Source organism: Arabidopsis lyrata (genome assembly GCF_000004255.2).
Source record: "Arabidopsis lyrata subsp. lyrata unplaced genomic scaffold ARALYscaffold_2, whole genome shotgun sequence".
Classification (NCBI taxonomy): domain Eukaryota; kingdom Viridiplantae; phylum Streptophyta; class Magnoliopsida; order Brassicales; family Brassicaceae; genus Arabidopsis; species Arabidopsis lyrata.
In genome coordinates, this window is record NW_003302554.1 from 2,858,523 (window position 1) to 2,878,518 (window position 19,996).

A 19,996-nucleotide genomic window follows, 5' to 3' on the forward strand; every position below is an offset into this window, starting at 1 on the left:
GAGATTCATAGATATTCATAATTTAACCATACTTGATTAAACTTATCTTTTATGTGATATATGCTATAGCTATGGTTCCTGTTCTAAAAATCCCCGCCTATCCCGATTACTCTCCGCTTAATCGCTAAGTCTACCCTATCCGCCTCGATTAATGACTAATCTCTTAAAGAAATCAGTTATCCGATTACTCTCCGCCTAATCCGATTACTTCCCACCTAATCCGATTACTTTCCGCCTATTTTACATATCTCGATTATTTTTAGATTGCAAGTATAAAAAAACTTTTTATTTTTGTTATTCAATTATTTAAATTGGGAGTTTGTGATGTTTTACAATAACTTATGTTCAAATTTTAATAAAAGTTATAAATTTCTAATAACACTCATAAAAATTTATCTCAAAATATAGTTTTATGTGTTTATTGCAATAAAAATATTTAAATAACCTTAAAACTAATCTCCGATTAATCTCTGATATTAATTCGATTTTCCGATTAATCGCTAGGCCCATACCGAGCGCCCGACTAGCGCCTATCGATTTTTCAAACAAGGGCTATCGGTAATTAATATGTATTTTATGTTATTATTGTTTGTCAACCCAAAAACCTTGAGATATGTAATAATTATTCAAATTTTTGAAGATTACAAAGTAACCTTTCATTATTTTTTAGCAAAATAATTTTAAATGGATGGTTTTTTTCGCATTTCATTAGCCTAGTTTGGTTCGAAAAATGTTTTCTATTTCTGGAGTAAAATATTTTCTGGTGAAATCTATGTGAAAAAAGCCAGAGAATATTCACTTGGAATAAAACATTCTTCATTCAAAGTTTAGAGAAATATATAAATGTTTAAAGAAAAAAAGAATAAATATGTGATTTATCTTTATAGGCCTTTTAAGTCTGAGCCGTACAATCCCCAAAAAAAATTAAAACCAGAGCTTGTGGGGGCCAAAACTGGAAAAAAAAACAATACTTTTGAAATTTTTACAAAATGTTTTTAAAAACAAAAAAAAATAAAAAACAGATCGGAAAAAAAAAAAGTTGGGCAAAAAAGAAGACTCTTGGAGACTGAGAGGACTTAGCGTGCATGGGAACGAACATTTATACGAAGACGAAATTCTCCGAATTGAAGAAGAGCTTCTCTATCAACTACGAAGAAGACGACTAATAATCTCCCTTTGCTCAATCTAGGGTTTACTTCTTCTTCTCCAGTTTTCAAGGAGATTCTTAAGCTCCATCTCGGTGAGTCTTCTTCAACGCGATTTTTGGATTAATTTTCTTTTGAATTTGCTTGTCTGTTTCTTCAAATCTATCGTATTGTTGCTCGTAGAGTCATTTTCTGGGATTTGAACTCGAGATTTCTCAGTTTCCTGCTGAGAATTCATTGATTTGTTCACTTTGTCTAATTACTTGTTAATTAATTGGATTTGAGGCTAATATATAAGCTATTTCATTAGTCTTGTTATAATTCGCTTAGTTGGTGTTGGATGACTTGCATTATGCTCATAATTTTGGTATTTAGTGGTCAATGTTTGGATTTTTCATGTTTGAATCCACTGATTAGCTGTATTGTTTTTTGGTATCAATTAGCTGTATTGTTTGCCCTTAATTTTGGTTTAATCTTGATTTTGAGCTTCTTCTTTTTTTTTAATCCAGTGACAGGGATGGACCATTGGTGAATTTTGAGGTCCAGGAGAATCTGTCATTTTCAACACATTGTGTGGAATCATCTGAAGAGGTTTGGTAAATCGAAGGAACAAGGATCTATGAAGATCCTCTTGGATTGGTGTATCTCTAATGTGATTGAATGATCTCAATTGTTTAAGTATATCATGTGCTCAGATGACGGATTGAACCTGCTAAGGTATCAAATGTAAGGTTGAAATCACCAGATCCTTGTCAAGATGGAAACAAGGTGTGTTATTATTCCTTGTCAACAGATGTTCCTGCAGTTTACTTTCTTCTTGTTTTTCAATTTCTTAGATCTGGAATGTACTTTTGACTTTCTTCAGGCCTGTAGAGAGGGAATTCTCAAATGGTGATGTTTATTTTGGTCAACTTAAAGGAACCCTTCCTCATGGGAAGGGAAAGTATGCATGGCCTGATGGAATCGTTTACGAGGGTGATTGGGAAGAAGGTAAAATATCTGGGAGAGGAAAGCTTATGTGGTCATCTGGAGCTAAATATGAGGGGGATTTCTCCGGGGGATATCTCCATGGCTTTGGCACATTGACTTTGCCTGATGGATCTGTCTACGCTGGAGCATGGAGAATGAATGTACGGCACGGTCTAGGAAGGAAAGAGTATTGTAACTCAGATGTATATGATGGCTCATGGAGAGAAGGATTACAAGATGGCAGTGGTAGTTATTCTTGGTACAATGGAAATAGGTTCATTGGGAACTGGAAAAAGGGTAAAATGTCTGGAAGAGGGGTTATGAGCTGGGCAAATGGTGATCTCTTTAACGGGTTTTGGTTGAATGGTCTTAGACATGGATCTGGAGTTTATAAGTATGCCGATGGCGGTTTTTATTTTGGAACCTGGTCACGTGGCCTAAAAGATGGGAGTGGAGTCTTTTATCCTGCTGGAAGCAAACACCCTTCTCTAAAGAAGTGGCATCGGCATTTTGGTTACGATGACACCGGAAATTTCCTCCTTTCTCATAATTCAACAACAAATATTGATGATTTACGGACTTCAAAAGCTGTATCACGAAGTCTTTCTGAGTTAACCACAACAAGTGGACTGACGAGAACTTCGGAGAGGTATCCTGATGATTATTGGAGCACCAGTGACCCTCCAAGAGACTTTCTGCATCATGGGCCCTCATCCAAGTCTGCACGGTCTGTTGACTCTGGTCAAAGCGAGATACGGGATAAGAACCCTATCGTTTTTGAAAGGGAGTACATGCAAGGAGTTTTGATTAAAGAACGAATTATGAGTTCTATCGACATGTCACACAGGGCTAGACCTTTGAATCTTACTAAAGAAGTCACAGTTAGCACTTGTGTGAGCTTTCTAGGGGGGAAATGGAACCATTATCTAATGCTTAATCTCCAACTCGGTATCAGGTAAACAAGTTTGAGACACAAGTCATTTTTCTTTGTGGAAGCTTATATATGACACAACTCGGTATCATATATGAACAACAAAGTTTAACAGATCTTAGTTATCAAAATGACAAGAGAGCTTCATTCAGATCACCTCTGAACATGTTCCTCAATTCTCATATGATCTTGAGACTACTCAGTTGTAGACTAAAAACACAGTTATTTTTGCCCACTATGACTTGATTAATGAGTCAGGCCAGAACACAAACAGTCAGACCATGCTTGTACTAGTTATTTCTCTTACACAACAAATCTTTTGAAGTTCACAGGTATACTGTTGGGAAAATCACACCAGTGCCTCCACGGGAAGTTCGTGCTTCTGACTTTAGTGAAAGAGCCAGAATCATGATGTTCTTCCCTAGAAACGGTTCCCAGTATACACCTCCACACAAGTCCATTGATTTTGATTGGAAAGACTATTGTCCTATGGTTTTCAGGTAAACTGTTTTCTTCCGCCATATTCCAAAAAATGCTTAAAATCAGTAAAAAATAATAGCTTAAAATCAGTAAAAACCAAGAGGACTCTTTTGTTCATAAACACGTTTTCTTAGTGTATTCAAGAATACCTGATCTTCAAATGATTTACTATGCATTTATTTCAATGGCATGTCACAGGAATTTAAGGGAGATGTTCAAGTTAGATGCTGCAGACTACATGATGTCTATTTGTGGCGATGATGGCCTGAGGGAAATTTCGTCCCCTGGGAAAAGTGGCAGTATCTTCTACCTTTCTCACGACGACAGATTTGTGATAAAGACATTAAAAAGATCTGAGTTGAAGGTTTGATATGACTAAACCAAGCTGTTATCTTTACTTGCTTGTCGTAATGGATTATAGTTATTCGGGGATTTTTGGTTAGTGAGCTGATTCTTGCTCCTGTTGGTTTTTCTTGTTGCATTTTTAGGATGCATGTGACCTACAGATAGTCTAGCCTGTCTTTCCTTGTATGTATTTTTCTTAGTATATTACATAATCTTTAATTTTTAAGGTAGACACATATCATTGGTCTATGTATATGTATGACGGAGAGCATCTCTTTTTCTTATAGGTTCTACTCACGATGTTGCCTAGGTACTATGAACATGTAGGAAACTATGAAAATACGCTCATAACGAAATTTTTTGGAGTTCACAGAATAAAACTCAAGTGGGGTAAAAAGGTAAGAACTAGTCTGATCCCTTCTATATATTAATTCCATTATATTTCATTTCTTTTTAGTATGAGCGTTGTGCTTCTCTGACAGGTACGCTTTGTGGTCATGGGGAATATGTTTTGCACAGAATTGAAGATTCATCGCCGCTATGACCTAAAGGGCTCAACTCAAGGGAGATATACAGAAAAGAATAAAATTGGAGAAAAGACTACCATGAAAGATCTTGATCTTGCTTATGAATTTCATATGGACAAGCTGCTGCGAGAGGCTCTCTTCAAGTGAGTTCTCTACTCCTTTTTTAATAACCCTTTCGTCAGTGATACATGTCAGTTAATTATATTTAAGTCATATTTGCTACGGAACCTCTAGGTTTATGTGCCATTTGTATTTTCCACTCAAGTCTGCTTGCTGCAACCACTTACTGTTTCTGGAAACACCCCAATTTTATTTTTGTATGACCTGATTGATAGCCTAGTGAACTAACTAGTATTTAGCGAACTGAAGCACTTATAATTTCTCTGTACCTAGTCGTAACAGAACCCTTGAAAAAAAATAAAGCAGCTATTTCCTATGATTTTGCAAACGCTTTTATTGAAATAATTAAGATGGTAGAAAAATGAGCTGCAGAGAAGAGGTTATACCAAATGTCTTACTCTCACTGCTGTCTCCACACATACCTTTTGTCCTTTGAAATGAGATGCTTTCTATTCGTTGCCTGGCTTGAATTTTAGCTCTGCTAGTGAAGTTTTTGTTTGATGCTTCTCCTGTGCTTCATTAGCGTTAACTTCCTTGAATTTTTCATTATTTTTACATTCTTGTGCCCATAATTTTCCTGATTGAAATGCTAAGGACAATCAAAATGCTGTTTTTTTTATCATTCGTTTTTGTCTAATTGGTTGTGGAACCTCTTTGTTTCCTACATGGCAGGCAAATTATTTTAGACTCTTCGTTCTTGGAATCTCTGCAAATCCTTGATTACAGTCTTCTCTTGGGATTACATTTTAGAGCTCCTGATCCACTTACTGATATCCTGGAGCCTCCCAATGAAATTTCAGATCAAGAAAGTGATAGTGTTGCTTCTGTTGACGGTAGGCCTCAATTTTTTAAGAGACTATATATCTTTTCAGTTTAGAGAGAGAATAGTCATTCATTCGCTTAGATAAATCAGGTGATCAGTTTCTTACTAGACGGTATATGGTATAGTTCTAGAGCTCACACATAGAGTCTATGTAAACTATATTTAAATGTCATGGATTTGTGTCTCTTACTGTTTTTGTTTTGTGTTTCATCAGTCAGTTTGCCTCGTGAACCCGCCATTCCCCCAAAAGGGCTACTAATGGTTACCCACGAACCCAATTCCGTTAATACCGCCCCGGGTCCTCACATCAGAGGTAGCACACTACGAGCATTCTCTGTCGGCGAGCAAGAAGTTGATCTTATTCTACCTGGAACTGCAAGGTTAGTCACTTCCTGAAAAAACCTAAGTTGACTCCACAAGATCACAGTCCAATAACCTTATTTCCTGTTCATTAAATTGTCCCCAACCATACTTTTTGGAATCACATTCAGGCTCCGGGTACAGTTAGGAGTGAACATGCCAGCTCAAGCCCACCACAAACTCCGTCAAGACAAGGAGGAATCAGGAACTGTCGAGCTCTTTGAAGTTTATGATGTGGTTGTGTACATGGGTATCATTGACATTCTCCAAGAGTACAACATGAAGAAGAAAGTGGAACATACTTGCAAATCTATGAAATATGATCCGATGACAATTTCAGCCATCGAGCCAACACTTTACTCTAAACGATTCATCGATTTCCTCCTTAAGGTATTCCCAGAAAAAGCATAGAGAAAGATCACAACGGAACATTTATCTTCCCTTAAGATGAAATGGTCCATGATTTGACTCGGTCGATAATATTCTTTCCTGTTCATAAGCCATAAAAAGACTCTGAGGGATTTGGCTCGTAATCTTCTATCGTCCTTATGTACACTAACATTTAGGATCTTATATACTTCAAAAAGTTTTCGTATATTATTATTATTGAGTAGATTTGTACCACTCTCAATGTGCCTAACAATTTAGCTATTGTGCTAGGTTGGGTTGAGGTGTCATATGTACTAACCTTTTCGAAATAAGATTGATATTAGCAGAACAAATTGATAAATTGATACGTTTACAATGATCGATATATAGTATTGAAGAATTAAAATTACGTGATACGTTTACAATGTATCATGTTTATGCAAATCAAAACTCTGGTGCAAATTCTCTATGAATTTTGCTTATGTATATTTCAACATAATTTTGAAACAGAAATTAAGAAAAAATTTCTTTTATAAATTTTGGTTTAGTGTGGTAGTCTGAACCAAAATTAGCTGAAACAAAATCCAAAAAATGCAGCACTAGAGTAGATGATAAAATAAGTTGATCAAAACAAAGGATCAATATCACTAAAAAAATCATCAAAGTGAAGAATATCCTCCTCGTTCTCTAAGAAACTTGCAGAACCAGAAGTTTCGCCTACAAATTGATTCGTCTTTGTCTCTTCATTGCGAATCTGATGAACTTCCTCCTCCTGAGGAAGAATCTCTAAACATCCATCTCTTTGAGTGTTCTTCACGGCATCATTTAATCGTAACCTCACATTGTTCAACATCCTCGAAACCGCATCGACCGCATCTTTTAACTCCTCAACGTTCTCCGATACATCAAAACGTTTGTCTTCCCACCAAAACCCTAACCCTGACCTGTTGTCTTGGTTTGCCGGAAGAGGAGGCTGGTCGTAAAGCAGAGAGGAGACAACGCTATCGACAGAGGAATGACCGAAAGAGTAGAAAGAAGCATGAGAATTGGAAGTCATAGGAGTCGCTAAGATTGCGATTTGAGTGCCGGGAGAGAGGAGACAGAGCTCTGAAGCTTTGCGGAAGAGACCGGCCCTGCGTTTTGTGAAAGCAACCATTCTTGCGACTTTGTTTTCGATTCTTTTAATCTTTATCTTACGTTTTTTGCCTCCCATATTGAAACTTGCAAGAAAGAAAAACCCTATTACACAGACAGAGAGACATTGCTTGCAAGCTGCTTCCTCTCTTTATACATTCTTCTTGTGTGTTCCCCATTATTGATCTTATTCCATATCCGGAGATAATTTCCATAATCGGAGATGTTTCTTAATATTAGCTTTCTTTAACTATTTTACTAAATAAATATGGGAAAAATATCGGGGAAAAAGCAAACTTTCAAATTCCGGACGAAAAAAAACATGAACTTTGGAAATGTCATACAATCCTTAATCCTAAAATTTATACAATCCGTGGATAAAAAAAAAAAATTATACAATCCTTAATCCTACATTTATATGAGAAGGATTGTATAAATTATAGGACATATATTTTATTTTCTATATTCCATAAGTTATAGTTTTTTTATAATTTATGAAAAAGTAATTTCCAAATATGGAAGAAATCTTTCTATATAAATTTAAATATTTAAAACTGTGAAAAAAATTAAATATTTAAAATTTCAAAATATATATTTATAGTAAATAATTTTTAATTGATTGCAAATAATTTTAGTTAATTGTATATTGTTAGTATATATATATATATGCTCTGTTTGCAATTATACCAAACTGTTATCGTAGCTCACGGTGTAGAATCTTTTATGAGTCCAAAATGTCAGCAGTTCGATTCCCCATGAATATATTTTTTCCATCATTATTTTCTAATAAAACTATGTCGTTTTGGATCTTTGAAAACGACGTCGTTTCGATTTAACAGAGACTTCTAACGGAAAGTTAACCCCGTTCGTTAACAAAAATTTAACGACATACCCAAAATGGTCAAGTAAATGAAACTTGACTCTTTTATCAAAAAGTAAAACTAAACTTTGTGATTTAAATGACATTTCGAAAGTTCATGTTTTTTTCGTCCCAAATTTTAAAATTCGCGTTTTTTTCGATATTTTTCCCAAATAAATATATACAAAGCTAGAGACATCTTTTCCATTTGTTTTTTCCTTTTTTTTTGGTGTGAAAGAGAGAGACAGTGTCTCCCGTATTACTAAAATGAAATTACAAATTACATTCGAACATTTCTTTTGAACGTGAAAGTCCAAGAGTGTCGTCAAACATAACCGAACTAACAAAGTCCGGCATAGAAGCCAACATATAAAAACCGAGCGGTAAAGAGAACGCATAGTTATATAATCCATCTGCAAGACGATTAGCCTCCCTATACACATACGAAACACGGAAAATCCAGTCATTCGTGATAAAGCCATAGCACAAGCGTACTAGGAATGACAGCGGATTAGCATCACTTATCTCTGTCTTAAGAAAGCCAATACTTATCTCTGAATCCACTTCCAGCTCGACAGGCCTAGCCCCTTTCTTTCAAGCTATGAACAAGCCGTAGTAAACTCCGCACAATTCAACTAAAGGTGTCGAGCACACCCTATATTAACCGCAAACCCACCACACCAATTACCATCATAGTCCCGTAGCACTCCACCTGCGGTTGCTAACCCCGGGTTCCCATGAGAAGCCTCATCCGTATTCAGCTTCATCCATCCTTCCCCTGGCGGATGCCAAGCAATCTGCCTTTCCACCTGCTCCCCATGCCTATGTCTACCATTAACACTTATGTGTGCAGCCGTAACTTCTCTAGATAGGTCTTTGACAAAACACACCCTATATTGGCACTTACCGATTACACCAAAAACATTTCTACATCTCCACTTCCATCCCCACCACACCGCCATATCTTTCTTTTTTTTTACTTCATCACACCGGCATATCAAAAAGTGTCGACCACATACTTCCTCCTACATATCCTCCTTCACTTAGATTCGCATAAAGCCATTCAAACAAGGTTTGTGTAAAGAAATGATTTATAAGCCGTCTAAGAGTAATTCGAGTCCATAGACCGGCGTTTGCGGGAGAATCCCGTAATACATGTAAAATAGTTTCTTCCCCTCCTTTACAAACTTGGCAAATCGGCGTGTCTCCAAGGTGACGCCGGAATCGTTCTACATTCGTCATAATAGCATGATTTGTAACTAACCATATGAAGACTCTTAGTCTTTATGGTACTACAACTTTCCATATCCGATAAAAAAACTTCCCTATGTACGGTGTTGGTATATTATCTCTAGTGAGCAAAGTATAAACTGACTTTACCGTAAATCTTTCGTCAACGTTTCCCCCCCCCCACGATAATCTGTCCTTAGCTCTGGTCACATTATCTAGGACCACTGCCAGAAGCTGCAACTTTTTATCCTTAGAAATACAGCCCATGATTCTAGTAAAATCCCAACATGCTTCATTACTTCAAAAACTCTGGACACAATTCCCCACCAAATTATATGGGACTCCAATCCTTGTACAATCCATAAGTGTAGACAGTAACCATTTATCAGTATAAAAACTTTTGCCTTTCATCCCCCAATACCCAACTCAATCCTGGTAATACTACCTCTCGCACCCCGACATTAACACTTCTCCATGTTGAAGACCAATGGCTCTTTACCACCATCCATGTCTTATCATGGGGATCTCACACTTTATACTTTTTGCGCAAGATCCTCGCCCATAGACTATCTTGATCATTAAGCAATCTCCATCCCAATTTACATATCAACGCTTTATTCATGTTCTGTGCTGATCGAATTTCAAGTCCCCCTTCATATTTGGGCATGCATATTTTCTTCCAGCACACAAAATGCTGCTTCCGTTGCTCCAATGGGCTCCCTTATACAAAATTCCTCGACACCTATCCAATCGGTCAATTGTGCTTTGTGGAAGCACAATCATACTCATAATATGAACTGGTATCGAAGATAATACCGATTTAGTAAGAGTAATCCTCCCCTCCAAACTCAAAAATCTGCCTTTCCTACCCGAAAGACGCGATGACACTTTCTTGAGGACATGTCCGAAAGTATCCTTGTTTATTCTCTTTTGCAGAATTGGTATACCTAGATACTTTCCCAACTCTAGAGTTGCCTTAATTCCGTTCTCATCACTTATCAACTTCGCCAAGTCCCTTCTCATGTTGTCTGAGAAAAAGTTTTTTTGATTTCTCAAGACTAACTTTATGTTCGAGGCAATAAAAAAACGCTCAAACACTTTTCGTATCACTCGTATTTGTGCTACAGAAGCTTCGACGAAGAGAATCAAGTCATCCGCTCTCATCACTCTTGGAGGATGTCAATGATACCCATGTACACAACCATATCATATACTTCATAGAGCTCGGCTATTCTTGATTCCTGAAAACACTAAAAAAATTTCATTGAAACAATAAAAGCCCAAATACTAATTTGAGTACATTGAAAATTTAAACCCAATTCTAATGTAATAAAAATTATGAATCCATGACTTATTTTTTAAAAAATTCCAACTAATGATCTAATATTACACTTACTTGTGAAAAGTCCAACAAAGTGGTGGCTTATGCAATGCCAATGTACTCGAACTCCTAGTCAGTATTCCAATTACCTATGGAACTATGCTCTGAAGTAAATAATATGGTTGCGAGATTATGGTGGGGAACGACACCGGAGAAGAGCAAACTATCATGGGTATCATGGAAGAAAATGGCAACCACCTTAAATCCACCGGATCCGGCCTCCCTCTTCTCTAATTTAGCTTCGCCTTTGCTTTGGTTTTATGTTTGTTGGGGTTGTATTTGGAGATTCGGAAAGGGAAGACTATGTTTCTGCTCCTTCTAGGGTATAAGCTCTTATCGCTAATTCTTATCGGACTTATCAGATGTTATTAGTTGTAGCTTTGTATTGGTATTTGGTAGTTTGGTTCAGGTATAGGCTTCGACGGTTTCAGGGTTTTATGGATTAGTTTTCATCTACTCCTACGGTATAGGATGCAGAACAAGCAGTGTCTTCCGGTTTTTGATGAATGCTTTTGCTATGGATGTGGTTGTTTGGTTAGGATTGAGGTTTCCCATTCGGTTAGCGATGGTTAACGTTTGCTCGACACTGGTTTTTTTGGCTAGGCTTCAGGTGTCTTCTTGATTTGGTGGAGATGTACTTTATTCCTCTTTGGTTCGATATGCTTACCTTTCTCGGGTTTTTGAGTTTGGTGCTACCCGGATTGGTTCGTTCGCTCTTCGTCTCTGCATTTCAGATTTGATCGAGGTCTGCTCTTATCGTGAAGCTTGTATTTAGGCGTGAATTGTCGCCTTGTCTACGATCTCGCCGTACTCGGAAGAAAGTGTGAGGAACTCCTTAGTGGTTCTATCTTGCCGGGTTGTGAAGCATAGGATTGTTGATTCGTTTAGGCAGTTTGTCAACTCAAGAGGAGGACATGTGTAGCGAAGGTTGGTTTAGGGCAACTTCGTTACTTTCTCTTAAAGTATCTCCTGAAAATGGGTTGATTTGTGTGCTATGGTTTGATTCCAGTTTGTCGAGTTTAATTTATTGCTATCGTTTTCTTTAGTGGGGTTTACTCTCCTACCGCTTTATCCCTTTGCCTCATAGTATTAATAGTATGCCTCTGTTTTTTGGCTTATGACTCCGGAGAAATCTTGTCTTCCGCCGACTTATGTTTGTAGACTCCAAGTATCACACCATAGTAATTTTAATAAAATTTAGATGACAAAGAAAAAAAATTAGTAGAATGATAATATTAAAGAAACATAGTAGAATAGTAAAATATAGAAATTGTTTTGCGTGAAGAATAAAATTAAAGAAGATCCCAAAAAAATCTTAGAAACATAGGTGGGGAATATACCTTTTGACTACAGACTGTATTTGAATTTGAGAAATGCATTACATAGTTGTAATGGTTGTCTGTAGTTGGGGATACACCTTCACAAGTACAACGTTAAATAATTTTTTTTAGTAAATCAATCTTCTGACTCAAAACTATACAACAAAAAAAAAAAAAAAAAAAAAAAAACCACACTCACCTAGTTTCAATAAATAAATGGAGGAAGGTTTGGCCGTTTGGGAAAGGAAAAAGAAATATTAAAAAAAACCCTAACTTTGACCGTATAAAAGATCTTCAACGCCGACTTATATTTCTTCGACATCTCCTCCAAGCGAACTTGATTATTTTCGCCAATCCGCTTCAAGCCTCCAACCATCCATCAGGTTTGTCGATCTCAAAGTAAATCAGTTGGATTTTCATTACTATTGCTGTGTAGAAGCCCTAAGGTTTCGGGGCACCTTAGAATCGTCTTTAGCTTACCGGTGGCGACGATTCTGAAATTCTGATTGATTCTGCTTTTAGCAGGATAAAGGCGGTTCCTTTTTTGTCATAATGGGGTGGAGCAAGGGTTTAGCTGAACAAGATCTAAGTAAGCTTGATGTAAATGAGCTACATCCTCTGTCTCCCGAGGTCATATCTCGCCAGGCAACCATAAACATAGGTAATTTCTGCTTTATTTAAGTTTCAGTCGAGGCTCTGGGTCTATATAAGCTAAAATGTTAACTGTGGTCTATATCTCAGGAACCATTGGACATGTTGCACACGGAAAGTCTACGGTTGTGAAAGCTATTTCTGGTGTGCAGGTAGTGGACTATTGAGTCTTTTTCTAATGAACTGTCACTAGAGGTTCTTCTAACTTCATATCAATTGTTTCTGCAGACTGTCCGTTTTAAGAATGAATTGGAGCGTAACATTACCATTAAACTTGGATATGCAAATGCCAAGATTTACCAATGTGAGGATAACAAGTGCCCTAGACCAATGTGCTACAAGTGAGTTCTGTTCTCGATTGCTTTTAATCTTCTTTTGATGTGTATGAGGTTAGCTAGCAACTTATCTGTTATTTTCTAGGTCTTATGGGAGTGGGAAAGAAGACAACCCAAATTGCCATGTCCCTGGATTTGAGAACTGCAAGATGAAGCTACTGAGGCATGTCTCCTTTGTGGATTGCCCGGTATGATGAGTTTTACACTTCTCAGATGCATATTTCAAAAACTCTTACTTCTCCTATAACCATTGAGGTGTTTTCTGTTTTCTCAACAGGGACATGATATTCTCATGGCCACAATGCTCAATGGGGCCGCCATCATGGATGGTGCTCTACTTTTAATTGCTGCGAATGAGGTCTGTCCTCAACCACAGACAGCTGAACATCTTGCTTCCGTCGATATGATGCACCTTAAGCATATTATAATCCTTCAGAACAAGATTGATCTCATTCAAGAAAAAGCCGCCATCGAACAGCACACGGCAATTCAGAGATTTATAACGGTTTGAATTTTCCCATCTCTAAAAGATCTCTTGTTGCATATTTTCTTCATCAGTTGGTTAAGCTACAAACCTGTTACAGAACACAAATGCCGAGGGTGCCCCTATAGTTCCTGTCTCAGCACAACTGAAATACAACATTGATGCTGTGTGCGAGTACATTGTCAAGAAGATTCCAATCCCTAAAAGGGATTTTGTGTCACCGCCAAAGATGATAATCATTCGTTCTTTTGATGTCAATAAACCTGGCTATGAGGTTGCTGATATGAAAGGTGGAGTGGCAGGTGGAAGTATCTTCCGGGTAATGATCCTCTTCTCTTCATTTACCTTGGACTCTGTTCAAATTATCTTGCCATCTCGCTGGAATTTTGTATAGTTTCATTTCTGCAGTCCCCCATTGAATTGTTATCAATGGGCAAAACACTAGGAAAACAAACTAAACGACTTTTATCATGCTTGGGTAGCTTCTGCTTAAACAATTTAGTATATAATTGCCATCCCTTTGTTTGTATTGCATGGTCCAATTTGATCTTTGCTTTCTTTGCAGGGTGTTTTGAAAGTAAACCAATTGATTGAGATCCGACCTGGTATCGTTAGCAAAGATGAGCTTGGAAACCCAAGATGCTCTCCCATTTACTCCCGTATCACTTCATTGTACGCAGAACAGAACGAGCTTCAGTTTGCTGTGCCGGGAGGTCTGATCGGAGTTGGGACAACGATGGACCCTACGCTCACGCGTGCTGATAGGTTGGTTGGTCAAGTGCTTGGTGAAATGGGTTCTCTCCCTGATGTCTATGTTGAGCTTGAGGTGAGTTTCCAGCTTCTGACCCGTCTTATTGGGGTGAGGACAAAGGAAAAAGAGAAGCAGATGAAAGTGGCAAAGCTAAGCAAGGGAGAGATACTGATGGTGAACATCGGGTCGATGTCGGCGGGAGCTAAGGTTCTAGGAGTGAAGAAAGATATGATGAAAGTGCAACTGACAGTGCCTGTCTGCACCAACATAGGAGAGAAGGTGGCTCTAAGCCGCCGTGTCGACAGGCATTGGCGTTTGATTGGTCGTGGTCAGATTGAGGCTGGAACCACCGTTCCCGTCCCTCCTCCTCCTAGTTTCTGATTAGCTGCTTGAGAATATCAATAATTTGCATCCAGGTTTATTTGCATCATAATATGCATCTCTGAATAAGTCACAGGGGGTAACTGATAGTCTCTGAATTTATTTGCACCATAATATCAATAATAAATCTGATATATAAATAAGCATTTGAATTAGCTGATGCTGAGCCCATTGCAAACACACTGTGTGTGACAAGTTAATTCCTAATCTTAAGACCGGGTTTGATAATCGATATTGACTTCGCTATAATTGACAGTCTACGAATCGTTTAAAATATATGGTACCATTTGTTTTATCTTCATAACCTGGCATTCACTTCATTGGCTTCCATATTTGGTTATTCCGCAAGTGCTTTGGTTCTTCAGTCCGGTGATCCATAGTTTCTAGCTAAATATCTGCTGTAGTCTATTTTTCGCATTCAGCATCTGATTCCAACATTTAAATGAGAGAACGGTGTGAAACATATTCTCTCTTACAGCACAAGCAAAACGCATTTTAAACAGGAAGGTCTAAATCAGAACTTGCTGACCTCTTTCTCACTGTAGTGACCCTAGCTCAAAGGTAAAACATCTGCTGTAGGTGCCTTTTAATTAAGTTTGGACCTGAGCAACTAAAGCTTACTGTCCTAGCAAGGCAGCTACTGTTTATTCTCATCTATGACGAATTCTTCTCATCTTCTTTCGCATGTACGCAACAACTAATGCATATTCTCTTCGATAGCTCCTTTGAATCTTGCCACGTAGTCTCCGGAACTATCACAATATAGAAGAACTATAGGAAAAGAAAACCTCCATGTAAGGCGTGAGATATTCAAATGTGACATTGATTAAGCTACATAACTAACTAACATTTGAAAAGGTGCAAAGAAATCGGCTAGTTTCAAGTAACCAATTCAACTCCTCACATCAACTATGTGAAGAACACATAAATTCAGTTTGCCAAAGAGTTGACCAGCAAGAGTAAGGTAAAGTTGCTGTATTAAATACCACTGATAGGAAGGTTTAACTTACTATAATTCCTATATATTGCCCGAGGTTTGTAGTAAGGAGACAAGGAGAAATGCCCATCCAAGCATGGTTTATATTACATCCTTGGGAAAAGATATGGTATAACATAATCAATTTGATTCTATCTTGAGCATGCTTGGTATATTTGGACTCTGCACCAGCTATGTTGAAACTTGAAACAGTTGCAAAACACATGAGAGAAACATCGCATTTGAAATACGCTAGAAATGAAGACATCTTTGTTCTTTTATTTCTTTTCACTCTCTTATACATTGGCTATTTACAGTAGACACATTAGGTTTAGCAGTGTTAAAGTCATATTTTTAGCACTTTTTTAATATGTTTTATCGAGTCTTTTTAGTGTTTTCAGGAACCAGGAACTGTCAAGCTCTTTGAAGTATATGATGTGGTTGTGTATCATTGACATCCTCCAAGAGTACAATATGAAGAAGAAAGTGGAACATACTTGCAAATCTATGAAATATGATCCTTTAGGATATGTTTATGATCAAAGGAAATAATTATTTATTAAAATGTTCTCCACTCCACCTAATAACATATATGGGACCAATTAATACTTTGATTATCATATCGTCATCTTATCATATTCATCGATCAAGATGGATGAACCTTATTCCCAGCTGCAGTCTTCCAAGCTGATCTCATAGACGCGGCGGCTGATCCCATAGCCGCCGCAATATGCCGTTTTGCGGCAATTGTCGCGGCTTTCTCCATTAAATTCCCCGTTCTCCGAGCAGTCTCCGCTTTATCCTCAAGCTCTTTCAGCTCTGCCGCCTCCATCCTCTCCATCTCCTCCAACGTTCGCCGGTACTCCTCCATTCCCCACTCCATATCCCTAACAAAAACCCAATAAAATCAGATCTGTGAAAATTCAAAACAAGAAAAGGGGAAAAGTTTACAGATCAAGTTCAAGTTCAGCTTCACGGAGAGTTTCTTCAGCTTCTTCGAGTTCTTGTTGCTGTTCGGATTCGAGAGCTGCCCAAGCTTTGTAGGAATCGACTTCGAAGAGACGCATAAGGTCTTCGATTCTTGAAGGGTCGAATGTTTTGTCGACAAGAGCTTGATCGGAGAGGAGAGTGAAGTGGTGAATTAGAGCTTCCATGTTTGGTCTGAATTTGATGGAGATCGAAGATGATGATAGAAGAGAATCGAATGATTCTTGTAATGTGGAATTTTGGAACAAGTGGATGACAATAATGTAAGGCAGAGAGTAAAGTTTACCGTTGGGGATATTTGACGCAATTGTCAAAAGTTGAAATGATTGGTGTGTGGTAAAAAGTAAACTTGTAACCCAAAAACCCTTTTTTAGCCTATGGTTTCTATCTAACGAAAATGAAGACCGTTACTTTATTTATAAATTAAAAATAAATCATATCATAAACCTTAATAACCATCATGTAAACTTAAACATGATCCAAAATTAAAAGAGATGAACTCCATACTGTGATATTTTGGATCATTTTATTTGTTGCATGATATGAATCAGCCATCATATATCAATTTGAGTTTTTTTTTTTTTTTGAACTCATTCAGTTTTGTTTGTTGAAATTGTATCGAGAGTTACCAAGTGTAGACGATCGAGTATATATATATATATACTCGATGGTCTAATTAACCATTGTTTTACTAAGTGTCGATTCAACGAGCAAATTGACGCATCTTTCAAAGAAATCAAATGGATTAACTTTTGTCTAATTAACAAAAGAGGTAGCGGTTTCCGTTGAGGTTAGACGGATTCTATGACAGAATTAGAGCAAATATAGTTTCTGATATACATTTTTTTTTTTGTATATGTCACCATGTATTATTCTTTTTTTGTATATGTCACCAGTTTCAGTTTCAGTTTCAGTTTTTTTTTTTTTTTGGGATAATAAACCAAAACAATTTTTCATCGGAGCAGCCTGCTATCGTTTGAGGCTTTGAGCAGGTCTCGACTTTGCCGTCTTAAGAGCCCACTTAAACAAGAAAGTAAATTTTCGTAAGCTTTTTAAACAAGAAAGTGATTAGGTTTTTTGCTTTAGGATTTTCGTTGGAATTTAATTATACGTGTATTGATTGGCTAATACATTTAAACAATCATGATAAATCTGGAAATTTTGTTAAAAAATTGCAATGAAAATATAAAACGACAACTACATAGAAAGTATTAAGTTGTTGATACGTGGAGATTGATTAATGTAGATTTGGATAATGGAGCCCATATCTTAGAAAAAGAAAAGTTGCGTGGTTCCCAAATTGAAAGAAGTAAGTGAAAACTATAGAATCAATAATTGTTGAAATCTTTTGATTCTTTCGCAACAAGCAAACTTGTTTATAGAAAGCTGGTGAAGATCGTCTAAGTCAACTTCATTGGCGTGCAAAGCAAGTAGTACTTGCCAAGTACCAACAAAGAATCTTTATAGTATTATTTTTGGTGAGGCAAAGAGTCTTGGCACATTTGTTATATACATACTCATCACTCATCAAATTTCCTTCATTTTGTTTTGCAAACCCCTTTTAAAACCTTTTTTGATATTTCATTTAGTTCTAGTACTATGGAGGTTCCCAAATCCAGGAGAGATCAGAAGTATCAAAGAATTCAATGTCTAAAGATCTATGATACCATAAGAATACGGGAAAGAGCCCAACAGCTCATAGATGAGATTCAACAAGAGGTAATTTCTTTTTTTTTTTTTTTTTTTTAACAAGAGGTAATTTAATATTGGAGAAAAGAGGAAAAAGTCTTTAAGATGTTGTAAAGAGTATATTCATTATTCTAAGTCTAACAAAAACAAACTTTGTGGTCTTGGGTATATTTTTAACAGCTTGATCCCGAAAACATCATCTCAAGACTAAGGAAGTCATTGCAATATGCATTAGGTTTCTACGAAAATTGGAAAACGACAGACTGTGATCAGTTGGCTTGTTTAAAGATCGAACTTGACAAGCTAACCTTTGCTCATGGCGCATGTCCTGATAAGAAGAATGTACATGTAAAGAATACAACGAAAACCTCTTCTAATTTATCCTTTTTTCCTTCAATCTCAAAATGTTTAATAGAATCTGCTGATGCTAGCTAATATATATTTATCATAGAACCTAAATCATCGGATGCTACACGGGGTGCATGATATGGATGCTGAGAGATATCTTCTCAAGATGTTTTATTCAAAAAAACATAAAGAATCAGGGTCTCCATTAAAGAAGCTTGAACAGCAAGTACACATTTTTAATCTTCTATATAATTTGCTCAATATGTTTCCATTTTGATCTTTTTCAAAACCCTTACTTTGAGTTAACTTTCTCATAGGATAAACTAAGAGAATTTAACCGGAGTTCTGTATTGTCAAAAAAGGAGATACAAAAACAGATTCAGGTAAGTGTATCATTTAACTGCAAAACTACTTCCCCTAATTCGGTTTGATTATATTTTTCTTTGGAGATTAGTTCAGTTTTAATTTCACAGCAAAATACCTTTACTTTAGTTTAAAGAACATTATTCTCAATTTTTATCCTGTTATATTTATAGTGAATAAATCATGCTGAATTGAAATGCACTACCATATTAGTTTTGTTTAGATGTTGAATGGATATATATGGTTTTTCTCTAGCTTTTGTTTTTTAAAATAAAAACATTTTGTATTATCTATTCATTCTTTATTTGTTAAAAGTAAAAACATCATTAATCTAATTTTCTTTATCATTTATAAAAAAGAAACTCAAAGTTTATAATTTTAGTTTTCCTTTTTCCCAAATCAAAAGTAAAACTAAAAGACTCACACTAATTTTTTTTTTAACATTAACACATGTTTCTAAGTTGTTTTGGTACTTCTCAATCTTGCCATCATATAAATAGCTTTCAAACCAACACCATGGAGACTATGGAGTAAATTTTTTGATGGAAATAATGATAGGTTTTGGAAAAAAGACGTGAAGAAGATATAAAAGTGATTATAGATAGAAGAAAGAAACTAGAGTTAATCAAGCGAGAGATAACAAGAGCAAGACCTTGCAGTCTAATGGTTTGGGGTTTTTGCTCACATCCTAAAATTAATAAGTTCGATCCATTTCTTTGGGGGCTTTGTGGGTGTACTAGTCAAAAACCGTTATCGAAGAAAAACAGAGAGACAACGATTGCAGCTATGAGGATGAAATCTTTAAGAGAGAAATTAGAGAGCATACGAGAACAAAGACAAAGAATTTTTGTAACTTTGTTGTTTCAAATGGATGATTTGGAATACCTCAAAGCTGAGCAAGATGGATGAATTATATTTTGTGAGTGTTGTTACAAGCAACAACATTTTAAAGTTATTAAAGTTGTAAATATTCAGTATAGAATTTTTCGAAAACGTGGCTTACTTAACATGAGGATGGTTTTGTCATCTGATATTATTT

General features: G+C 36.6%; 5 protein-coding genes across 6 annotated transcripts; 3 read left to right on the top strand and 2 right to left on the bottom strand.

The window, feature by feature from the left end:
* The first annotated feature begins 984 nt into the window (after positions 1 to 984).
* Positions 985 to 6,324, top strand: LOC9324184 (phosphatidylinositol 4-phosphate 5-kinase 8). The gene is made up of 10 exons (XM_021034397.1): positions 985 to 1,240; positions 1,655 to 1,913; positions 2,011 to 3,069; positions 3,378 to 3,545; positions 3,724 to 3,889; positions 4,158 to 4,268; positions 4,353 to 4,540; positions 5,190 to 5,350; positions 5,555 to 5,720; positions 5,832 to 6,324. The coding sequence occupies exons 2-10, from the start codon at positions 1,903 to 1,905 to the stop codon at positions 6,109 to 6,111; spliced, it is 2,310 nt and encodes a 769-aa protein (XP_020890056.1). The 5' UTR covers positions 985 to 1,240; positions 1,655 to 1,902; the 3' UTR covers positions 6,112 to 6,324.
* Positions 6,325 to 6,522: 198 nt separating this feature from the next.
* On the bottom strand, positions 6,523 to 7,506 carry LOC9322645 (agamous-like MADS-box protein AGL97). Its single transcript, XM_002888075.2, has one exon. The coding sequence runs from the start codon at positions 7,280 to 7,282 to the stop codon at positions 6,695 to 6,697; it is 588 nt and encodes a 195-aa protein (XP_002888121.2). The 5' UTR covers positions 7,283 to 7,506; the 3' UTR covers positions 6,523 to 6,694.
* Positions 7,507 to 12,258: 4,752 nt separating this feature from the next.
* On the top strand, positions 12,259 to 14,752 carry LOC9324185 (eukaryotic translation initiation factor 2 subunit gamma). Of its 2 annotated transcripts, none has more exons than XM_002886533.2 (8): positions 12,259 to 12,375; positions 12,518 to 12,653; positions 12,734 to 12,795; positions 12,872 to 12,984; positions 13,064 to 13,166; positions 13,256 to 13,483; positions 13,563 to 13,781; positions 14,028 to 14,752. In XM_002886533.2, exons 2-8 carry the CDS (start codon positions 12,545 to 12,547, stop codon positions 14,592 to 14,594), a joined length of 1,401 nt encoding a protein of 466 aa, XP_002886579.1. In that variant the 5' UTR covers positions 12,259 to 12,375; positions 12,518 to 12,544; the 3' UTR covers positions 14,595 to 14,752. The 2 variants fall into 2 exon arrangements, with proteins under 2 accessions (XP_002886579.1, XP_020890071.1); XM_021034412.1 differs by having other exon boundaries at positions 12,272 to 12,375; positions 12,515 to 12,653.
* A 1,240-nt stretch (positions 14,753 to 15,992) lies between these two features.
* On the bottom strand, positions 15,993 to 16,940 carry LOC9322646. Its single transcript, XM_002888076.2, has 2 exons — positions 16,522 to 16,940; positions 15,993 to 16,457 (listed from the first exon to the last, which is right to left on the bottom strand). The coding sequence occupies exons 1-2, from the start codon at positions 16,722 to 16,724 to the stop codon at positions 16,217 to 16,219; spliced, it is 444 nt and encodes a 147-aa protein (XP_002888122.1). The 5' UTR covers positions 16,725 to 16,940; the 3' UTR covers positions 15,993 to 16,216.
* A 668-nt stretch (positions 16,941 to 17,608) lies between these two features.
* LOC9324186 lies at positions 17,609 to 19,866 on the top strand. Its single transcript, XM_002886534.2, has 5 exons — positions 17,609 to 18,276; positions 18,427 to 18,594; positions 18,698 to 18,820; positions 18,912 to 18,977; positions 19,516 to 19,866. Exons 1-5 carry the CDS (start codon positions 18,157 to 18,159, stop codon positions 19,864 to 19,866), a joined length of 828 nt encoding a protein of 275 aa, XP_002886580.1. The 5' UTR covers positions 17,609 to 18,156.
* Positions 19,867 to 19,996: the final 130 nt, after the last annotated feature.

What these genes read in the sequence shown, in the direction of transcription:
- LOC9324184 (XM_021034397.1), top strand. An exon ending in AACTCAAGTGGGGTAAAAAG is followed by an intron (nt 4,269 to 4,352) that starts GTAAGAACTAGT and finishes CTTCTCTGACAG; the next exon opens with GTACGCTTTGTGGTCATGGG. An exon ending in TAGTGTTGCTTCTGTTGACG is followed by an intron (nt 5,351 to 5,554) that starts GTAGGCCTCAAT and finishes GTGTTTCATCAG; the next exon opens with TCAGTTTGCCTCGTGAACCC.
- LOC9322645 (XM_002888075.2), bottom strand. Translation starts at nt 7,282, where the DNA reads ATGGGAGGCAAAAAACGTAAGATAAAGATTAAAAGAATCGAAAACAAA.
- LOC9324185 (XM_002886533.2), top strand. Translation starts at nt 12,545, where the DNA reads ATGGGGTGGAGCAAGGGTTTAGCTGAACAAGATCTAAGTAAGCTTGAT. An exon ending in AAGCTATTTCTGGTGTGCAG is followed by an intron (nt 12,796 to 12,871) that starts GTAGTGGACTAT and finishes TTGTTTCTGCAG; the next exon opens with ACTGTCCGTTTTAAGAATGA. An exon ending in TCTCCTTTGTGGATTGCCCG is followed by an intron (nt 13,167 to 13,255) that starts GTATGATGAGTT and finishes TTTTCTCAACAG; the next exon opens with GGACATGATATTCTCATGGC.
- LOC9322646 (XM_002888076.2), bottom strand. Translation starts at nt 16,724, where the DNA reads ATGGAAGCTCTAATTCACCACTTCACTCTCCTCTCCGATCAAGCTCTT. An exon ending in GCTGAACTTGAACTTGATCT is followed by an intron (nt 16,458 to 16,521) that starts GTAAACTTTTCC and finishes GGTTTTTGTTAG; the next exon opens with GGATATGGAGTGGGGAATGG.
- LOC9324186 (XM_002886534.2), top strand. Translation starts at nt 18,157, where the DNA reads ATGGAGGTTCCCAAATCCAGGAGAGATCAGAAGTATCAAAGAATTCAA. An exon ending in TAGATGAGATTCAACAAGAG is followed by an intron (nt 18,277 to 18,426) that starts GTAATTTCTTTT and finishes TATTTTTAACAG; the next exon opens with CTTGATCCCGAAAACATCAT. An exon ending in CTGATAAGAAGAATGTACAT is followed by an intron (nt 18,595 to 18,697) that starts GTAAAGAATACA and finishes TATTTATCATAG; the next exon opens with AACCTAAATCATCGGATGCT.